The sequence below is a fragment of the Prorops nasuta genome, unplaced genomic scaffold (assembly GCF_024137725.1).
Source record: "Prorops nasuta isolate Cenicafe-Biocafe unplaced genomic scaffold, Cenicafe_Pnas_1.2 PNAS00004, whole genome shotgun sequence".
Taxonomy (NCBI): domain Eukaryota; kingdom Metazoa; phylum Arthropoda; class Insecta; order Hymenoptera; family Bethylidae; genus Prorops; species Prorops nasuta.
In genome coordinates this window covers 7,822,228-7,845,410 of record NW_027116801.1, presented here as the reverse complement: position 1 = coordinate 7,845,410, position 23,183 = coordinate 7,822,228, and the positions used below count along the sequence as shown (strand labels likewise).

Here is a 23,183-nt window from a genome sequence, read left to right as displayed (position 1 = left end):
CAAATATCATACCTTTACATAGATCATTTTTATTCTAGTACAAACGATTTATTTTATAATATACTACACTTTTACTTAATTTTCCCATATGTATATAATATACCATTTTTAGCAGATATTATATAATAGCGAAGAAAACCATTTACCAGGTACTCTAATGCAAAAGAATGATGTATTAATTTTTGATAGATTAATGCAATCACGATGGTAATACAGTCTTAGAGGTTAAAGGGGGTGGGAGACAAAGTGATAAAGAAGGGAGCTGTGTTACATGGTACTCAATGGAGGCCTAAGTTTCTCACCAATAAGCAGTTTCGTTTCACTTTGATGGAGTACTCAAAGAGGAAATCAAATTTTATCAATTACTTTGCATTGCCAATCCGCACCCGCCTTCTCGCCGTTTCATTGCCTCACCTGTTTTTTCAAGAAAATTCACGTAATCGTAAAACCCTATAGTAATGCTTTTCCAATCCTCCTTCATGTAACACTTTAGCAGAAGCCCCTTTGCCGTTTGAAAAAAGGCCAGGAAAAGATAAGCTACGTAAACAGTCTAAAAGAAGATAATCTAACCTGGAGGTGACGTAGAATTTTGAGCGAGATTTTCCATACATTCTCGTTCACGTTCTTGCAATATCCTATGATACTCCTCCTCCTGAAGGTTGCTCCACACAGTCGTGTTACCTGGCATCTGTGAAAAAAGCATTAATGAAAACCCCGCGTGACTAAAAAACTTCGTCAGATTTTTCAGTAATAAAAGTCATTAAACGTAATCTTAATTTGTGTATCGATCGAAGCGTCGTCAGCTTTTTTTGTATTCATTTCTAAATGAGTTTGAATTTTTTAGTTAATTTATAAATAGATTTTCTCGGAAACTCGTGGATATCTGAAAGAGTTTCGACACTCTTGCCAAACTTGTTAAATTAATGTGAACGCTTTCAACAAAAACGGTTTAATTGGAGTTGATTTTTGTACGAAAATGAAACAGTTTTCCCGATTTTTTCAGAATATTGAGAAAAATTGATCTAGAACTGTTAAACAAATGTTGGGTGGGCTAAAAGCTAGTACAGAATTCAGAATTGGAGCAGTCAAATTATGACAGCCAGGGAAATTTGCCACTATTGAAATGAAAAAAAATACTGATGACAATTTTTGTAAATAAACGATAGTTTTGACCAAATTTTTCACTTCGACGATTAATAAAATTAGAACAGAAAAATATTAAAAATGTACAAAGCATTATTTATTTCAGCGGTTATAAGCAATTATTTGCGGTTATTTATTCTAATTATATCAAAGCAATTGAAAAAGCAAAGCATAAAAATTATAGGTAATAATGACAAAAAAACATAAAGAAAAGTGTAAAAAATCATAATAAAAAATATTACCGTTGAGCTCTCGATGTTTTATGGAAAAGTGAAACGTGAAAAAACACCATTCTGGTTAAACTGGAAATGAAATAAAAATAAAAATAATGAATAAAATCGATTCAAATAATATGATGTATATGTATGTGTTTATCAACATTTCCTTATATTTTGCACTTTAACCTAAATGAATACATTTTTATTATTGTCAATTCTTATAATTGCAGAGCAGCATTAACATTACAAAATTTATTTATGAAAGATGTCAGTGCTTTTAGGAATTAAATTACGTAGTCTCTCACAGTAGACTTTAGTCACTGTAGTACTGTGTTGAAAACGCAAGTTCCACTGTAAAACTTTCGTTCCTGCGGGAATTATCGAGGAAACAAATTGTACAATAGAGTCGGAAATCATTCCTACAGATGTAACTTTTAGCTTCAAGCGATGCTAATTTTTCGACGAAAAAAAGAATCATTTTTAATATTTTAATTCCATATTTAAAAATAAATTACTTTCCCTTCTAAAAAATTTAAGCAGTTATATAAAGGCTGACAGATCAGTCTTGTAAGTATACATCGAAGTTTTACAACACAAAGTTCTATTATTATAATTGGAATAGAGAGTATTTCAATTACCAGACGCTTCGATCGAATCGAGAGAATCCCAATAATAGTCTGAGCAGAGGCAGTTGTAATTAATTACGACCTGGGTTTATATGCTCCCAAATATTTGACTATTTCTAATCATCACAGTCTTGGTCCAATAACGATTAATCATATATTACCAAAATAATCAGCCGATACATCAATTCTCCATTGAAATATAATAGTATTGAATCCTGATCCGTGTATATAGTAATTGAAAAGAGAGGAAAATAAATGCGTATGTAATGACCGAGAAGGAGAAAACTGGTGGAGTAAACGAGGGGCTTAAAATGATTTTGTAGTAGATAAAAACTTGGATAGAGTCAGCATTTTCTTCTCTATTCACATTTCTTTCCTCGTAGATTTCGTTTTATATTCGAGACAGTGAATTTCTTGTGTCATAAAGTTTGCAGAGAAATTTTTATCGCGGTGACAAAGGGAGAGTTGCTGATGAGGATGAGAGAGGGTCCACAAGGAGAAAAATGGCAGGGAAGTGACGGGTAAATAGTAATCTGGCTGGTTGTTTACAGCAGGGGCAGATTTTTTTATAGTAACATGTTAAATATTAGAGGTAGTCAGGTAGCGCGGGACTTGCGTAAAAGGGGAGAGAGTACCTCGTGAATTCTTTTAAGAATTTCATCTCGCTTTACCCTCAAACGCTTGTGCATCATACGCGCGCTCTGCTCTGCCAATGGACTTTGCGTTTACCCGAGGTCGAACGTAAAGCAACCTACCTATCTACCTATATCTACCTCTATACATATGTATAGCATGCCTACTCAATTGCATTTCCACCTCCACCCACGCAAACAAATATTTGCTACTGCCAGTGGACGTTATTAACCACGATACTCTACTATTACGTAAGAAATTTCAATTATAGTACCTAAGACATTTGCAAAAATTTTCTCCTGTTAAGATCTAAAACTACAAATCGTCATTCTTTAACATTTTTCAAAGAAAATTATTAGGTCGTTAATGAGCTTTCATTATTTTTTATTTAAGAAAGTATTTTAATTTTTATATGACTAATTTATAAGTTTGTTTAAAATGACTGAGTTTAACGAGGGGCAGATGAAAAAATCGGTTTTAATTCTGAAAAGAGAAAATCTGTAATAATAATTTATATATTTAAGTATTATAAGAGACACGATTTTTAAACTAATGCAATAAATTGTAAAATGAGTGGAAAATAGAAGGAAAAATTGATTCAAGCAATAAAGGGTTAAACATTTGTATGTATAGTCTCAATTGTATGCAAGCTTCGTGGAGAGAATCTGGAACAAGTGCCTTGGTATTCGCGGCTCGTGTATTAGAAAAGAGCTTTCCCTTCCGCAAGTTTATGGGATGAAATTGGTGTATGGTATAGATACGAGAGGCCCGGGGTAAGTGGAAGGCGCATTCCAAACTTGTAGTTTCATTATCGTGTTGTGCAGCTGCAAGTTTGACACGGACCATGCGAAGAATTGCATTTCGAACGGGGAAACCGTTCTCCGGGGTCTCTAATATAAATGCATTTGCATATTTCTGAAGTTTAGCGACTCTCATGAAATCTGCATTCGCCAGAAAATTCATACCCAAAAAAGAATTTTGCCTCTTCAATAGCAGAGATCCCACCATATCTCGGGCGGAAAAATAAAGTTTGATTATTAGTTAGGAAAATAGCATTGCATTGTTTAGAATTTTCTATATATAGATCGAGCCACTGGTTGTACTGTATAAACTAGACTAAAATCATATTGCAAGGCCTACTTTCCTATACTGCAGGCTACGCCAAAATGAATGAAAAATTGTATGATATTTCTCTACTCGAGATAAAAAGTCAAGCTGTTACCAAGAATAATGAAAGTAAAAATATGGTACAAGAGAAGTATAGAGGAGTGAGTTTAGGTGTTGGAAAGGTTAACGACCGTCAGCTTTCCTAATTTTTCGCGCAGATTATTGGGTTTCGAGGCAATTTAATCGTATGCATCAGGGTTATTGGCATACGACGCGCTGATGGCTCATCGAATTACGTTGATTATTTAGGTATATGTATATTAAGAATTATATGTTTAAAACTATATTAATATATAGCGATATAACTGGCTGACGAATGGGTCTATTTGGGAGAGTTTCGCGTCAACGTGCTACGGTGCTGACTGGAAATGTTTTGTATAACGTTTCTCTGTTGCTTTCTCTTCTCTCTCATTTCTCTCTCTCTCTCTCTCACATCAGTGGTTCGCCAGCTGTGACCGGTACTGGCTGCCTTCCTACCATCCTCACTACCCCGTACTGTACACTATCACGGCGCGCGTAACTTCGTTAACTATAAAGGCACTGACGGAACCCATTAACCGAGAAGTGAAGTACCAAAGTAAATATAATACTGTAGATTTATTCAGAAATCGATGGTGAACAAAGCTTACGCGTTTCATATAGGTGACACATCCAAGGAGAAAGCACTCTCCACACATAGAATATTCACCTGTTTCCGAAATAACCCAAAAGTTTCTCTTACTAGGAATCATATACATATAATGCCTCTGCAAAATTAAATGTACTTTTAATTGGTCAAACACAATTCTGTAATTTTCGCCATTGAAACTTTGTGAAAAATCGTCAACGTAAACAGGTAAAAGGTAAAATTAATTAGGAAGGTGAAACAAATATTAGGATAAATGGGACAAGAGAATTATATAATACAGGTATACACGTGTGTAAATAACAATAGTAATAATAATAATATTGAGGAGGGTGGATTGGTCAGTGCTAATTGGATCCTCCCAATGTACAATTTCGAGAAGGTTGGCGCGGCAGTTGCATTAAGGGTCTCAGTTTCAGAGATTTATCTGTGTGACGCTGCTTCGTGAGACTCGATGTGTTAATTATCAAAAGACAAGTTACAGGAGCTTGCACCGTATAAACAGATTCAGTGACGGATGTCACTAATAGGGTCGGCCCGGCCTGGCGGCAAGCGGAACGGTAATTAGAGTTCCCGAAGCTCCTTGGCACACACATTTCACACTGTCTCGTTTACCTCCAATTAATTCGATATATCCTTCGCGCACCCTTACGTTTTTATCCTTTCATTAACTTCGTCTTGAAAATCCTAGCTATTTTTTCTTCCTCACGCACTCTCTGCTTCTCAGGCCTGACACAAACAGATTTGCCACATTAATCAGTCCAATGAGGGTGTCCTGCTACCTGCTTCGACCCTTCCCAATCTTTTCATCCCTGCAGCTATGATCCACTGTTTCTCACCCCCACTTACCCTCCCTCATGCAAACGTTCCACCAAACTTTTGCTCCCATAAATCCATGATCGAGTTTATCTTCTGTGTACTTTCGTAGATTAAGACAAGGGGAGCTACAATTTCTTCCTTTCAGCCATTCCACCCTCACCGGAAATTGGAGATACACGCTTCGAATTGTAAACCCGCGAAACGTTATACCATATTCAATGAGGTAACAAGACTCAACCTTCAAATTAAAGATTTTCATCTACCGGAAAGATTTTTTTATCGTCTTATATGACAATAAAACTTCTTCGCCCCCCTATAGATTTTGATCCATCATGCTTTACCAAAACGTTTCTTTGGCGAATAGTGCGAAAACCTGCATAATGTCACGTTAATAATTAATTGCATTTGTCGATGTGATGAACGTAATCTCCCACGATTGACCATAGCAAATCACCAGAGTCTGCTTTTGGTCGTCAAGATTAATACACGTTGTGTGTTCACCAATGAAATATTAATTTAGTGTGAGCGACAGGTTAGGGGGGATTACAGAACCTCGATCAAATTGTGCAATTCGCAGGATCTTATTAGTTTCGGTGCAATCGATCGATTTCGTTACGAGAAACTGCGCAATAACTTGTAGGTTGCTCGCTTATCTCTAATTTACCAACTATTACATGGATATGTAATAAACATATAGTGAGATAAGTTTGATCATAATCAAGATATGAGGTACTGAAATACTCGACAAAATAGTGAAATAGTAAAATATATTTGCATGTTTTTTTTTTAATTTGATTTATTATTCTTCATGGAATCCTGCTTTTTAAATTTTAACAAATTATTATAAAAATCAATTTTCTTCTTTATTCTTTCTATTACTCTATGCTTGTGACTCAACTCTACTACAATAAAGCATATCCCCAAAATCGATTTTGTTAAAAACTGTAGACGGATGTGTCCTCAAAACTTCTTCTGTCTTTTCTTGATTGGAACGATTCTGTAAGATTCTTCGCTATTCTTCTGGAATATCACAAAGTTCAGTTGCTCTTTTCCATTTTCTTCTTTTGACCCATCCATAGAATAGCTCCCTCTATCAATCTTACTAAAATATGAGCGCAGCGATGTTTCTCCAAAATTCCATCCGCTTGTCTCTTTAGTTCTGCTTTGTACCGATTTCTTTTTGGAATTCTTTTGTTACTTTTATAAAGTTTTGCTTTTGTATATTTCCTCTCTTTTCTATTCTCTCTCCATCTCTCTCTAAATTCCCTTGGATTTCCTTCCTCTCCCTTACCTCCCTTCCACGTATAAAGCATATTCTCGCAATCAATCCTGCTATTCAGGATGAAACGGCATACATAGAAACTCGTCTCTATTCGAATGTTTGTTTAACTTGCTCTGTAATGCCTGTTAGGCGTGTTGCTCCAAAAATATACTTATATACGATGCGTGGAGGATAAGTTAAGAATATACGTGAATCCTAGCTCTTTTCTTGGTTTAAGGTTTATTTCAAGCATTTTACTTAACCTCAATCCTCGTCCCATTCTAGCCTGAAAATCCTTAAATTATGATCCTTCACTGATCCTACAAAACATGTACATGCTATTTTAATAAAATGAACATTCAATGTATATGATTTGGAAATTTTTCAATTACTTAGAAGAGACTTAAATTTGACAAAAAATAAATAAGACGTTTATTAGTTGTGTTTATATTATTTTGAAACGTTTTTATACTGATCAATAAAGTAAATTTTTAACAATTGTTTCTTTTTATCGCGTGGTATCAAATGTTTTACTTTGTAAAAAATTTCCAGTGGCAATCATGAATTACATCATCCCTACGTGGTATTTATTCTTTGGCACGAGTTACAGGGGGGGGGGGGGGGATTTATGGGTAGAGCGTAACGTCTGAATTAATTTGTACGTTGCTAACACATACATATATGTATGGACATAGAGTGACTCTCGGCAGGGGATTATTGGGAGTTAGCTAAGATGCTAGGAACTGCCAATAGGAAAGTTACGACTAACTGGCTTGAAACTAAATATGTGGGTCAGGGGAGTTGTTTTTTAGGAAAGGAGAGTGGAATCTGGAATAAAAAGGGGGAAAAAGAGTAAAGGAGCGGAGAATAGGAGGGAACAGAAAGCAAAAAGAAAATGAAAACGGTAGTACGGGATGGAAAAAAGGAAGAAAACTACGAGAAAAAAAGAAACAAGGAGAAGAATAGGAAGGAGTGGGTGGAAAACAAGAGAATAGGTAGGAAGGGTGGAAAAAACGTAAGAAAAAGATAAAGGAAAGAAAGAAGTATCGATCGCATTACTCGCAAATCGTGTGGCCTGGAACTCTCGCGGTTAGAGGTCTCGACAGACCATGGAAAAAGCCTGGATTTCATCTGATTGAAGACCGTTGGTCACGCGTCTCTCGAAAACCGATCAAGACCTCCCCCATCCCCTTCGGCTTACTCCTCCCCTACGATATTCATGCAAATCTTCAATTATAACACAAGCTGTCACTCGCTGCTGGTTATGATCGACCTCGCCGAAAATTCTCCTAATAAAATTATTCACCTCGACGAAAAGCGTTTCATTCCAGCTGATTTCCGTGTCCCCCTCCCAACACTTCCGTTAGATGACTATCAAAGAGCATACGCAATTTTCTTTCCAATAGTATCAATGTCCCTATCGCTCCCTTTTCATGAATTACAATGCCGATGAATTTTCCCAAGCTGGAAAAATCTTCCTGCGAGTTTTCGTATCGGAGCAACGACAAGACTGGCTAACAGCCAATAAACGCTGAAGTTGGCTAAAAAAAGGCGCGGCTGTTAAAAAGTCGTTGGCCGCCGTCGTAAAAAGTTTCCGCGAATGGGAGGCCTTAACACTCTGACTCTTTGCTGTATATACCCTCTCGTTCCACTTTCCCGATGAAATACAGGAAAGATTTGACTTTTAAAAATGCGACGTGCTTTATAAGTGCTTTCTGAAACAAAGGCAAAATTTATTGTACGTGACGATATGCGTTATAAACGAATTTCACTATTTCCTTCATCCTCGTATACTAAAAGCAATTAGTAGTCTCTTTCTTCTTTGGTTTCTATTTTATTCTTTCCTCATTTACTAAAACTTTTGCCTTTCGACTTTTCCCTTTTTAACTCTTCTGTTTCTCTAAATTCTCCCCCTCTCCCAGAATCCTTTCTTGCTTATTTCTCCTCCGTCTCATAATATCCCAACCATCTTACTTCCTCCTTAAGAAGAACCATCTACCGTCACATTCCACGTAAAGTCCACTTATCTTCTGCCACGCGAATGCACTTGGCCGGAAAACGTGGAACGATCGCTAAACTATGACGCTCACTGAGAAATACAGGGTGTACTATGGCTAAACGCGAGGGATTATTACGAAAAAGTGTCCCAAGAGAGAGCTTCCGGTAACGAGGAAAAGTTTTTCTTACGTGAGAGAAAGAAAGTAAAGTTGATTCGAATAAAAGCTATCAGATATTCTTCAGTAATTATATTTTTATAGTTGATAAAATATCAAATAATTTAAATTACGTAATATTTTGCGCTGTGTGACCACCATAATCGCTTTGATAAATTTGTCGCTTGTTTTGCTTAACGTTGACGAGGGGTGACAGTCCTGACTTGTCAAGGCTTATCCTGGCTACACTCGTAGTCCCCTTTCATTGCTCCAACATAGTGTGCGAATCCTGGCCAACTGTTCCGTGTCACGAATCGTTTGCGAAATGGCCAGGAGAAAAATGCTCATTGGTCAACGAAGAATAAGTTAATGAAAGTGTCTAGTTTTTGTCGAGCCGACAGCAACGACGAGATTGCGAGTAACTTTCATCAGCAGAGAAAAACTTTGTCAAATTCGTTGGAGGTTTTTGCTCAGCTGCAAACTCGAAAACTCGTTTGGCCCGCTGATTGATGAGTCCCGATCGATCCTCAAGGACACGGAGACATCGATCCTTCCATCATTGGCAAGACCCAACGAATGCAGCGCGGTGCCTAAGTTTCTCAAACAAATCAGAACACAAATTTGTATTTCCTTCTGTTGCTATGACAGATTCCAAGTTGATGGAAATTTTGGTATCAATTCGGACGTAAATAATTGACACGATGTTCCATCGAAATTTTTATGTGTGTAGAGTTGTACAAAAATTATAATCATAGTTTAACCACTGAGCCTTGAAATCTTTAAGAAAATAGATTATTAAAGATTTTCTGGCGAGTTCTTTTCTTAAATTGATTGACTTAGAATGCAATATTTCTTAGATATTGATTGTGATAAATACTTAAACACTGGATATGTTCGAATACAGTTTTATTCAATTTGCACAAGACTCCATTTATTCTGGTGGTAACAAAGAAAACGGTTAGACACACGTATCTATATGTTAGAATCAAGCGTACGTGCTAGCACCATCCAACGTCCATCGAGTGGTTTTCTTCTTATCGTTAAGATTAGGTAATTATAAGTTTAATTTATAAGAAAATCTATACGTTTTAATAATATAAATTTTATTCTAATTTTATGATAACATAATTTGACTAAAATTTTATGTTCGTTCGATAAATTTGAAAAGTTTACCTTAGAAAATTGATGTTTGAAAAATGTTGCTGCATTTGTAAAAAAGCAAATATTTTCAGTAACAATAGTCACTACAACAATAACAGTATTATATGCTTGGACAGAAAATATATTAAGAATAGTGGTAATTACATAACCAGATTTTTATCATTTTATCGTTGATTAATTTTCTACTAGGCCGAATTCTGACTTTATAGGATTGAATAGACCCCACGTACAGTGCTCGATTGCAAAGTGGGATTACGATGCAGTTGGAAGTTCTTAACTTTCCAACATTGGCTATACTCGCCTATCCAATATCCCTTCGGCTTTATTACATTTAGTCACTTAAATAAACGCGTATGGCACCTTACAGGTTCAATATTTAATGTTTATTCTGGCTTGCATTTGAATAGCACGAACGCTAATTTGTACGATTAAACACATTAATGACTCTAAGATAATTAACGACTTTAAAATTAATGTAGTCCTCGATTTTATATAATATGTCTAATTGGCGATGTATAGTATGATACCTTATAATTTATAAATAAATTGTATTATTAAAATTAATATAAAATATGTAGGTAGTTGTAATTTTGCAATGTTTCGTATGTACTTATAATTTTGTTATCACTGCATGAGATGATCATATTCTATATTTATCAAGTTATACAATTATCAAAATAAAGTACCGTAAGCTTTTTGTAAATATGTTGATAGGTTAATTATTTGGCAAAAATTTTCAGAAAAATTTGAAATTTTCTTTTTTTATTGTTGCTCCTATAGATTTCCTAGGTGTAAAAGGTTTTTATCTCATTTTTCGTTATCTCTTTTTATTCAAAAACGCCTAAAAGGCTACCTTACCAATGCTATGTTACTCATGCCAACGAGTTTTATTGCAAGATATATCATCATTGGGAAAAAATTGGCCAGCAAAGTATAGTGATGCGAGTATAGTATATTTCAGACGTGAATCGTGCCATCGTCTTTAAAACGCTCGATGCATAATTCAATTGCCGAGCTCGGTCTACATAGGTATTTAGTGAAAAATGTTCAAGATTCCATTTGTAATAAAGTTCGTTAAATTTTCCAGTGGAATAATTTACAAAACATATACATTTAAATGTAAATCAAACATTATCAAAATTAATACAATATATTAAAATAACTCAAATACCTGAACATATAATTTTTTACTAAAACTGGATTATAAGATTTAATTTTCATTACAATAATATAATTTCAAAAACTGAACAAATATATTTTTGTTCATTCGAGCCAAGCATCGTTTCCCCAAAAATTTCGTGATGTTGAAAATCTACCTATTTTACATTAATAATTAAAGGAATCTTGCTGGCTCATGTTAACATCGTATATTTGACTAATAATATTAAAATAAGTGAAATACGGCCAACAAATGAACGGAATAAAGCAATTACCTGTACAGAAGTTTTATTTTACAAAGACCTGCTTTTTATCTTCTGCGAAACGCTATCAAAGTTTAAGTGGTTCGTTTACAGCGAGTATTGAATGATAATAGTTTTCCTCACAATTCCGACAAAAATTATATTGCATAAACAGAGCTAATGACACAATACAAGAAAAAAGAATATGTACTTTTGCTTATTACATACTGTTATTTTGTGTTCTTTCTCTTTAAATTAAGACCAGATATGACTATAAGAATATTATGTTGACTGAAGTAGTAACAGCCTCGCGTTCGTAAAATTGTCATAAAAAGGAAGACTGTTTTTTCATAACATATATGACTGGTTAATCGAGTGTGCATTTTTAAGTAGAATCTTTTATGAAATAGAATTATACGAATACAAACAGTTAAGTTGGATGAGTGATTGGTAGTTGTTCATCATTTTTGACCAAGAGAATGATAGAGATGGTGAGAGAGAGAGAGAGAGAGAGAGAGAGAGACAGTAGTATAAGTAATGGGGAAACAAGTGACAAAAGTGGGTACAAAAAACATAAACGGAGATCGAAATTAGTAAAGGAAAAAAGAAAATTAGATAAAACAAGAGGATATGCTATTATTGAATAGAATACAATTACACGGATAACAAGAAATTCTCAATCACATTTTTTTCTTATATCGACGAGGAGAGTTTGGACGTACATTAATTGATGACAGCGATCCATCGTTACGTAGCCAGCTTCGACGTTATATCTTGTTGGGGAAAAGCTAGAGGATATAGGGGAGAGGAGAGTGTGGATATCGGGAAACGTGGGGATTAGGTGAGAGTGGGATGGTCGAGGAAGACCCGGTGAAGATTCGGACAGGATTCTCGAGCTCTGCAAACATCGTGTATAAATGCGAAGGTCTAATTGTAACACAGAAACTGAATTAACGCAAGTGGCTATTCGATCGTTATTCTCTCAGTTCTCTCTATTCTCATACCCAGCAACTCGTAATACAACGCTATCAACCAATTCTCTATTCTTCAGATATCTACCCAGCTTCATCAGAAATCAATTGGAAATAGCTTAATCAATTCATAACTATATATTAAAAGTTTATAAATTTTATAAATAAAAAACTCGATTTTTTATTTTGTGAATAATTTTGTGCACAGACATTTTAGGAACAAAGAGTTTGATTAGTTATTATTATAATAGCATTGGTTTGAAAGAAGCAGTTTCGTGGAGACACCGCCTAATATTGCTTTACCAAATTCAAATCATTTCATAATAATCTTAATCGACAAGTTAATAATTCCTCAGCAAGTAACACGATCGTTCAGGCACAGCATTATTCGCAGAATAATTAATGAGGCGCTTTAATCACGATAAGCCGTAGATTTTTATAACCCTTGACGTTGAATTAAATATGTACATCGATTTAGCCTGAAAAGCTTGCTCCATCATATGCTTGAAATTCAATCGATAAAACTATTTGGAAAATGCTCCATTTACCACGACATTTAAGTTTCATAGATCGAGTAGTTCGAGAATGCTTCAGGTTTTATATCTGTTTCCTACAAAAATCATTGGAGCCCCTGGTCTGGTTAAATATTTAAAAATTATTGGCGCTCGACCTTCCATGTCAGACCTACTATAGACCTCTACTACTGAGGCAGCTGCTATTAATTCCGATCAACAATGAAGTGTATTTTTGTTATAGAGGGGAGAATTAATTTAAAAGAGTCGGGTTATATCGAGACTCCGGACGAATGCAAGTAGAAATGTTTGAAGTTTTTGTTACATACTATAAACATAAGGTTATTAGGTCACTCAAGTGTCACAGGTCGCAGGATAGAAATCCACTTTTAGTTTTGTGCCTGTATCGTGAAAAAGTCACTAAGGACGCAGGAAATGTTAAAAGTAATGTAAAATAAGTTATTTAATATATGTGCCAGACCAATTATAGACTATTATTACTAAATTCGACCACCAAATTCAATCGACGTTCAAACAATATACTCGCGGTAATAAATCTGAGAAACATTATTTCTGAAACACTGAATTATATGAAAAAAGAAAAATAGTAGATCAAAAGGAGATACAAATTTGGCCAATTATCGTTAATGGCAAATAATGGAAGCTATAAAAAGCTTTTTGTGGCAAAGTTATCGGCTTTATTTCGTTTGTGCTTTAATCTTCCTTTAGGAAGCGATCTCACGATGAATGATGATCTACGTTGTACAAAAGTATTATTAAAAGAAAAATAGTATCACCCTAATTTCGTAATCTGTTTTTTATTCCATGACGAAAATAATTAAAACTTGGTAAAGGGCAATTATATATGCAAAAGGTCTCTTTTAAGTGTGAAAAAAAACCGTTTGATATTCGAGAAAAGTTTACTGAAAACGTTTTTCAAGTTCCAATGCGATCTTTCTTCGAGCAGATTTGTGAAAATATGCACAAGGAATACGCAATGAATGTAGCGAACTTGCTCCAAGGTAGAAAATCGTGATGTAAAGAGGGAAAATCGTCGTGATCCTTTAGCGGATGGGAAAAATTGTCTGTGCATTATGCGTGCGAAAAATTCAAGGGTTACGATGGTATTTCCAGATATAATCCATGCTATGAGGAATCGATATGCTTTGCTGTTTTTTCCGTATATTTAACGAGATATGAAATCCATTTGATTAAAAAGAGGGACAGGAAATCCTAGTAAATATTTGCAATTTGTGATTTCGTTTCTTTTTTTTAAATAGACATATATATATAATGTTACGAGGGGTTTAAAACTATATATTTTCAAATAAATCAAACTTATATCTGTCTCTGTTTTAAAATAATCAGCTTTCGAAAATGGGATTTATTGGCATAAGTAAATTATAATATCTTAAATTTACTAATAAAATCCTGCAATGTCAATTATATTTCAAAATGTTAAAGTTTTCTATCAATCTCTATATTGTAAATTTGTACTCTTAAATTAAGATGATTTGTAGCACTTTGTTCCTGTCGCCACATATAACAAACGACATTTTCTACAAGGGATTAATAACAAAGTTTTGTTTCATTCTTCTACAAACGTGACCTCTCACACTTAACGATCCATAAAACAAGACTGTAATATAACTTGCAACGAATGGCTTTTCGATCGGGTTTTAATATTTTTCTGATTGTTGAATATCTCTGAAGCGTTCTTGGTCTTTTCGTAGAAGGGGCTTTATTTTCTTAGTTTGGAATCAGTATCGATTGTGGCGAGGACGTATAAAATTCTGCAACTTCGTGACGTAATAGCCACTTGAAACACGTGTAATGTGCACTAGAGCATCTTCCACGCGGCAGATGCAATTAAAAACTAAAGCAATTATCCGTCTTAGCACTCGTACGAGAATGAAAATTAGATCAACCAATAAAAAAACTTTTTGCCATCCCGAGAGTAAACCTTATTAAAAAGTGATAACAAGAGCAACGGTCATTATACAGCGAAAACTTTTATTCATTTCTGGATCGCCATATTTCTTACGCATTTTGATCTCTATTGAAAGGACAAAGGAAATTTTTATCAAAAGTTTCCTTTCATCTATCGATATAATAAATCCAGTACCAAAATGACCTGGTCCGCAGAAAACTAACGAACACAAAAGTTTTTCCACAAATGATACTCCACTTATAATGGTTGTAGAAAGAAATAGAGATCGTTGCAAAAGTCAGATGATTTTTGCATCATATGGTTTCGAATTCGATGGAATCCAGTTTTGTTTTCTAATGTCTTATCGATTTTAACTGGATAAGCATGGAATATTGAATGAATCCTGTACTGACTTTCATTAAACGTCTCGTGTACGCAGGAGCATGCTTTAAATGCCTTTCCTACTGTAAATACTTTACATTGCTGAAATATTTGATATATTCGACATATTTTCTGCGTTCCAGATAGGCAATCTCCAGCAATCTCTTTTAGAATGTTCTAAACGAAGGAGGGGGTCTTGGCGGAAAGAGTCGGCAGCAATTGCATTCACGGAATGGTCAAAAGGAAAACTTCCATACGACCTTATACTATAGAAAGTGGTCGTGAAACGACCTGATGAAAATGGGACACTCAGAATGATAAATTTTTCTCTATCAGCAGTTGCAAACGTTTCAAATCATTATCGTCTGCTTTTAAATCAAAGTTTTAAATTACACATAAATGATTTAACATGTTATATACTTACTAAAGATTATTACCACCGTAATATCTAAAATTATTGAATTTATATCAATATTCTATAGTTATGCCAGGGTGTGATTATTTACTGATTTGCACGTTGAAGTATGTATAATGCAATATTGTTTTTAATGTATAATTAGGGTTCAGAATCACTCGTATAAATAATTAGATTTTCACACGCGTTGAAGTACGAGAGCAAATTTTAAGGGTCGTAAAATTCTTTTTGATGCGGGTGGACATTTCGAAGGTACTTTGGGTTATGTCTTGAAGTCAGGCGTGCTACTGCCATACTGCCATCACCAAAGTAAATTTTCTCTCCTCCGCGTCGCAACTAAAGGAAAAAAAACTGCTGGCACGAGCATAAATTTCAGCCATAAAAAGATAGAGTGACGACGATTGCACTACTTGCATATTTACGAGATCTGATATTACTTATCATTATTATTATATTATTATATCCAAAAGTTTCTCCACTATCTACCAAAACTATATCTATAACTGAACAAATATCGTAAGACTTAATAAAATCTCATAAAATTGTAGAATCAATAATAGATAAATAGGACATTAATCCGTTTGCCATTCAAATGAAATTTAAAAGCAGACGCTGAAATGTATTTTTAACCACGTGGCGACAAAACACGCCACGGCGCTGCACAAAACAAGTCAAACATAGAAAAACATGAGCACGACAGGCACGAGTTGGTACGTGCGTGTTTAACGCGTTTCTTTTAAAGGTGTACGTTAATCGGCAATAAATTTCTCGCAATCTCTCCTTTATGGAACACGTGAAAACATATTTCTTAACAGCTTCCGTTACAAATAAATGGCGCTAGGACTCTTCCTCTTCTCGATAGTGCCACGAGAAAGCATAAATGAGGGTGACTTTATAGTCATGATGCGGCGAGAGTACAAAGTGTCAATAATGACTTTGAATAAGTCTGCTGGGAGTAACAAAATGCATGATTGCATGTGGTTTTAAGGGGGGTGATATTTTAGGACTTTTTGATCACGATTCTCCAACTACCATCAAAATAGATGCAGTGATTACCAATTGTAGATCTATATAAAAAGTATACTTAAAGTGAATTTTAAAGTTCATAAATATCGGAGAACTACTTGACTTAAATTGACGCAGTTATTTTGTTACAGTCTGCATGATAGATGCAACGTGGTATTTCCTAATTGTGCTTATTTGCAAAGCTGACACAAAATATTCATGCTGATCAGTCAGTAAATTTAGGAATCCCAGACCATCCTATCGTACACTATCGTATCGTACAACCTTCAGCTCGATGTTGCTACTAGGAAGAAAATATGGGTTTATAGTTACGAAACTACGGAATGCGATCTACTGATACACGTAAATAAATCTCTACTTTAGAAAATCTAACCCTAACATTTCATGCCAAGCAATAAAGGAGTTTAGGCATTCCAGGAAGTATCCCATTATACCTTAATGGTACACTATCGATTACAGTTTTGATGCGAAAAATCAAGTGGAATCACGGTCATGATGTTATATATTGGATCATAGCTAATAAAAGCATATCGTCTCCTTAATATCCTCATTTACAAAAACCAGAGTCAAACATTCCATGCTCATATCAAATCAGAAATTTATAAATCCCATTCAGGAATGCTGCCTTCCATTCAGTCCAGCCATTCCATAAAACAAATGACTTTAAGTATAAATGTTTAAAATGCCCTAGCAGCATATATTTTAATGCATATAAGTCAATATAGTAAAAGAAATACGTCATCTCCATTTTATGCTTATATATCTACAAAAACTCTAACCCTACCATTTATTACTGATGAATAGAGAAATTTAGAAAATTGTAGGGTAACCTATTATTGTACCTTCGTTTTAACATACTTGCAAAGAAGCGAATGGATTTACAGTTATGATACTACGGAACGCGATGTGCTTTGACGACTCTAAATAAGTATACGAGCAGTAGGCTATCTTTTTATTGTATCAACGTATCTACAAAAGGTAAACGCGTACTATGAAGAACCGATCATTCCATTGACATATCGTGTCTGTCGTAATGTTACGAGGGATTGTGGTAAATAAATATAACACTGATGTGACATCACTTTATTATCACTCCTCCCTACATGTTATTATCTTTCTGCGGAAACTAACCCAAATATTTCATACCATTCCACCCAGGAATTGAGAAAGTCTAGGGTGTACCATTGACATCACTCGTTTATCATGATACGTTACAGGAAACGATGTGTTGACATCTGTAAATAAATGTACAAATGATGCGACGTCTTTTCTTATTATCATCCCCACCACTATGTATATCATCGTCCCTTGCTACGATAGCTTATACGAAAACTTTTCATGTAACCCCAGAGAGGAATCTAACGGTCCCACGTTTTGAATACAAGTGGTACCTCGAGACATCCCTTCGCAGTTTCCCGTCTCACCTAAAAACCTTATTACTACTGAATGACATCTGACACCCAAGAATTATACGTCAACGCTACTCACTTTTATTCCACCTTCCACAAAATAGACCATACTTTTAAACCAATTTTTTTCTCAAGTAAAATACGCTGCTTCCTGAGTATGTACTGGTTTGGCCCACGTGATACAAAGCTGGGCAAAAAGGTTTTTGCTAGTTCCGACTTTTTTGCAGCTTGAAATAAAACTTTAGAGGGAAATAATGGTTATACGTAGAAGTGTAAAACACCAGAAACTGCCTGAGTAATATACTACCTGCAGGACCCGCTTGTGTTTCGCAGGACTCACGCAGCAGTTTTATGCTCGTGTTTAAATTTTCTACGAAAGTGAGATTGGAAGGTAATTTAGCTCATAAAATTATTAAGACTTTAGAATTTAGCATCGAGTTATACACACATATCTTTTCGTGCTACATTTTCCTTCTCGCTCTTTGCAATTTTCCCTTCTTCTTCCTCACTTTCCAAATATGAATTTTTATGTAATTTGGCAATTTTACAAGAAAATATCTCATGGACGTTTTTCAATCGAGCGTGGATTGCGTTAAATATTTTTCAGCTCTGCAAATAAATTATATTCTAATTTGAATCTGAAACTTTTTCGTGGTGAAAAATATAGCAAGGATTGTACGAGCAGAGAATTTTATGTAGGTAAATATTACATAGAGAGAAGAGATGGAAAACCATCTGGCACGTGTCAACGCGTATAAAAATCTCACGAGAGCCATATGAAATAGGGAGGGTGAGAGGGCGGAAAATTGGACACGCGTATTTTTGGCTTATCTCTCTAATGTCAATCACGAAAGGTGTATACAAATTCCATGAGAGACACGAAAAAGATGAGTTTTCTTTTTAACACGAAAGAAAATTCAATTTTGGCTTGCCTTTTTGACGCTAATCATAAAAATTCTCTTTTTTTCAAAGGCCTTCGTCTCCGTCTGCTTATTCTTCGTCAAAATTGACCGAAATACGTGCATGAGTACTAATTTCACGAGATCCACGAAAAAGAGTAGTTTTCTTTTTTATGCGAAAGAAAAGTTGATTTTGGCTCGCTACTCGCTGACGTTAATCACAAAAACTTTTATCTTTTCAGTTGGCTTTGCCTTAAATTGCATATTCTTCACCAAATCTTACTAAAATCTGTATCAAGAGACAAAGCAGTGTCTTGATGGCAAGTATACATACGTAAAAACCAATCCACTTTTATAGGGTAAAAATTTTACGAGATTCTGCAAGAAAAAGAATAGACTTCTTTTTCACTCGAAAGAAAATTTGATTTTGGCTTGGGCTCTCTAACGTTAATCGCGAAACTTTTCTATTTTCGAAGGACCTATAGCCTCAGCTTGCTCGATCATGGACACATTTTACTGTTGAAAACGGATAAGGGTGATGAAAAGCTGAATCCAAGTGCAATAAAATTTAAATGAATCGCTAACGAGCGTTAAATATCGCAGTTAATTTGCATCGAACCAGCTCTTTCACGGATAAATTATGTCGGAGGATGCAAGAACTAACCAGGCGTTCTTATCAGAAGACTAGAGAAACTGGGCCGTAACTCTTTGATTGCAAAATTTGTCCGCCAAATTTTCCATAAATCCTGCAGGTTAAGGTTTTTCTCAAACTAAAATCTTTCCTCTTGAATTTTTCCACAAATTTTCCATGAAAATTGCAGCAGGTTTTAACTTTGAAACTTCATGCGAGACTCGTGGTTCGGTTGTGGTAACGATAAATCCAGAGAAAGACATGGTGGAAAAAGCAGGTTATATGATACCATTATAGAGGGGAGGACTTGTGCTCTCTCCTAAACACGCGAAAGCTAAAGAACGAAGCAGCTATTCTACTAAATAGCCTTCGTTAAAGCTTCAAATATCGTAAAAAGAAAATTGAGAAACCAGTTGCAATACAAGGATATTTTTTTCCTTTCTGAATTCTGACATGATGGATATTATACGTGTATATTATATAGTTTATAGAATATATATAGCCATATGTTATCGTTGCATAACTTTCTTAATATCTTTTATCATTTCTATGAACTGAAAATTGTTTTTGTTATATGTATATCTTGATTGCAGCTTAATACTAATTTATCCCACTTTAAACTATCTACGATACTCCAAACTTATTTTTCTATGTGAAGCTTACTTTACTCTATACTATTTCCCTCTTTACCTACACACACACACACACACACACCCATAGAGAGTGTATTATATCATTAAGGTCCTGGCAGTCTGTAATGGAGCAGGGGTCTCTGATGATAATGGCGTGAATTTACAATAGAGCTTGCAAAATGCGTCGGTGTAAAAAAAAGAAAAGATAGGGTACCATCAGCCAATCTTTCGCAAGAATGTCAATCGCGTAAAAATGCATTCATAGCATGATTCTTCCGAGATGAATTACTACGAAAAGTGCAAGCTGCGCTTCTTTCCTGCAAGGTTACGTTGCAGTAAAATAACTTCCTTCCATCCCCAGATTAAGAGGAAACTTAATTGATTTCCAAACTAAAACGACATTTGAAATAACCGGTGCGACAAATTGGTTTAACCTCCTATAAACTGCTGGCATTCGTAAAATTCAGTTATAAAGGAAATTTATTCTCACGTTATTACAATATTATAGCTTACATTTACCATACACTGGCGATGTAATTACGAATAATGTATCGATGCAATTTGAGTTTCACTTGGATAACCTCATTAAACTCTGTACTGTTTTAGTAATATATTTATTATTTATAGGTCCATAGTGACCAATGGAACGTTTCTATGTCTTAATTTCTAATACCTACTAAATACTATGTTTTCATATGAAAAAATTGAATCTCCCACTGCTTTAACAAAATTATGTCTCAACCTAGGACATAGATATTGGAACGATATCTGGTTGTCTGTACAATATATTCCGTGAGTCCTAAATTCAATATAGACCTCGATAACGATTTGCAGCAGCTTGTTCTACCAGTTACGATAGGAAAGTACATGCATCGATTGATGCGATATTTAAACACGTGACAGCAAACAGTTATACGATCCTTCGAGATTAGCCGTGAAAGACCAATAGGTGGATTTTTATCCTTTAACCGTATTACACATATTTAATTACACGCTCTTATATCAACCAAGGAGAGAGCTTGGACTCTTCTCTAATTCATCTTGTCCTTCGTCATTTGCTAAGCAAACATATATACAACTTTTCCCACTTTCATTAATCTTCACTGTATTTCTTATTCTCTCTATATAGGAGAATATTGCTATTCGCTCAGGGATTAAATTACACCAGATCCATCATTGCTACCCTCTTTTCTTCTTTTAGTCTAATACAGATTTTCATGAGTTTTCATTGATCCGGATCCACAATTAATACTGTAATTCGATAATAAATAGACTCGCGTAACTTCACTCTTGATTCTGTTACATTTCACATTAAATAGAGGTTGGATAGAGAGAAAATTGGAGGACACCTCTTTATTTCAAATAAATACGCACGTACTTCAAATGCATCAATTAAATTATAAAAAAAAAGGGAAATAAAATGTAAAGAGAGAATTTATTTGTTTCTCTACTTTCACCGCAGATGTTTCTTGTTTATGCATGTAATTTGACGTTGCATAAATTTGATTTCGTACAAAGGGCATTTTATATAATATTTATTCAAATGTACGGAAAATTTTAGTGTGGTTTTTTATTGTCAAAGAGGCAGGTAGAACTTTATAGCAGGATTAGCGAAACGAGAAGGTCAATCGCACGCAAAGAGCGCTAACAATGATGAATATCGATGTAACGTGATGCCGTAAAGGGGCGATAGATTATATTTCCATCCGATGCGATGGAGGCGTCAATTATCAGCCGATTTTTACTCTCGGCTGAACGAGACCTGCAACCCACTATTGCACCCCCCCCCCCCATCTCCCCTCCCCCTTTATTCCGCTATCGTGTCCTTCGTCATCCGTTATCCTTACTACACGTTATATATTGATTCTAAACGTGACTCTGCGATAATTAGGCAACGAATCGAATCTGCAGTGTCATACATTCATCAAGCTCGATTTGTAAATTGATAAATGAATGCGCAGCGCTACAGATAAATAAAATTCAGTAAACATACAAATGACTCATGGGAGGACGCGTGACATATTCCTAGAAACTCTCGTATATCACAGGCCAGCAATTCGTAATTTATGAGCTGCAAATTTTACAGATATTTTGTTTGTATTTATTACTCGGTTAAAAATTGGAACAAGTGCACCTTAAACCTAGAGTCTCGTAAAACAATTCTCTTGATCTTTACTTTTTCTTTCAATTCTATCCAATTGAAAGTTTCGTGCTGAACTAGACAGTAACAAAACAAAGCAGAATCGAGTAATTGAAAATTGCAAATATCTGACTTTTTATCGCTTAATTTTCTTGATCGACTGGGATGGTAAAATACGCTGGGAATAAAACTGGTGAAAGGAAGGTGCACGAGCATAAAAACTAGATGGTAGATAGGAAGTGGGAGGATCTTGGTTCGATACCCAATTCGCGTTTTACCGTTGGTACATTTGAAAGGTCGATCGTAAAGGGTCCGCAAAAATCTACGGTATTCCTAAGAATAGTATAATCTTGTTATCTGGATACTTTTCAAGGGTGAAAAAGTGTTGACGAAGCTTACTCTTTATTTTAGAGGTCAAGCTGCTCAATTTACAATGGATCAGGCCAACCAGATTTATTAGTTTGTCACAATCCATTATCTATCCCATTTCTCCCTCTCCGTACACATATGTATATATATTTATATATCGATGCAGGTACCCTCGTCAATCTCCAGAATTATCTGCATAGCTAAATAAATTTGTTAATACACAATGTTCTCTGTATTTACATTCATATCAATTTGTACTTTCAATTAAAAATACTTGGCAATTGTACCATAAAGTTGCATCAACTAAATATTTACATTTCCATGCTATCCATCAAGTTCAGCTTTCAACTTTTCCAACATCCTATATTCATTTAGATTTGTTACGCTTCACTGAGATATTATTCTGTAGTATTTGCATAACTTTGTAATTTCTATATTCGCATAATTGTCCATTCGAGTGAGTGAATTTGTGCATTTCCAAATATTCAGTTGCGATTTATCTCTATATTTGTATATGCATGTAGTGCGCGGGAATCCATATCTGAATGACCCGCCGTTTTGTTTGTAAAGTAAACAAAATTTAATATTTGTCTTCTCACATCATCCATCAAACTTCTTCAATTAACTTTACCAACGTTGTGTAAACACAGTATGGCTCAAAT

The 23,183-nt window shown here is 34.9% G+C and overlaps 1 protein-coding gene across 3 annotated transcripts in view; it reads right to left on the bottom strand.

Moving 5' to 3' along the window:
* The window catches only part of LOC136773112 (calcitonin gene-related peptide type 1 receptor-like), a 153,539-nt gene that overhangs the window by 86,182 nt on the left and 44,174 nt on the right, over positions 1-23,183 (bottom strand). For 2 of the 3 annotated variants that reach the window (XM_066726532.1, XM_066726534.1), the window contains exon 3: positions 571-688. In XM_066726532.1, coding sequence (XP_066582629.1) covers positions 571-688 — 118 coding nt within the window. Of the gene's footprint in view, positions 1-570; positions 689-1,385; positions 1,446-23,183 lie in introns of all 3 variants that reach the window. The other variant, XM_066726533.1, reaches the window with a different exon arrangement.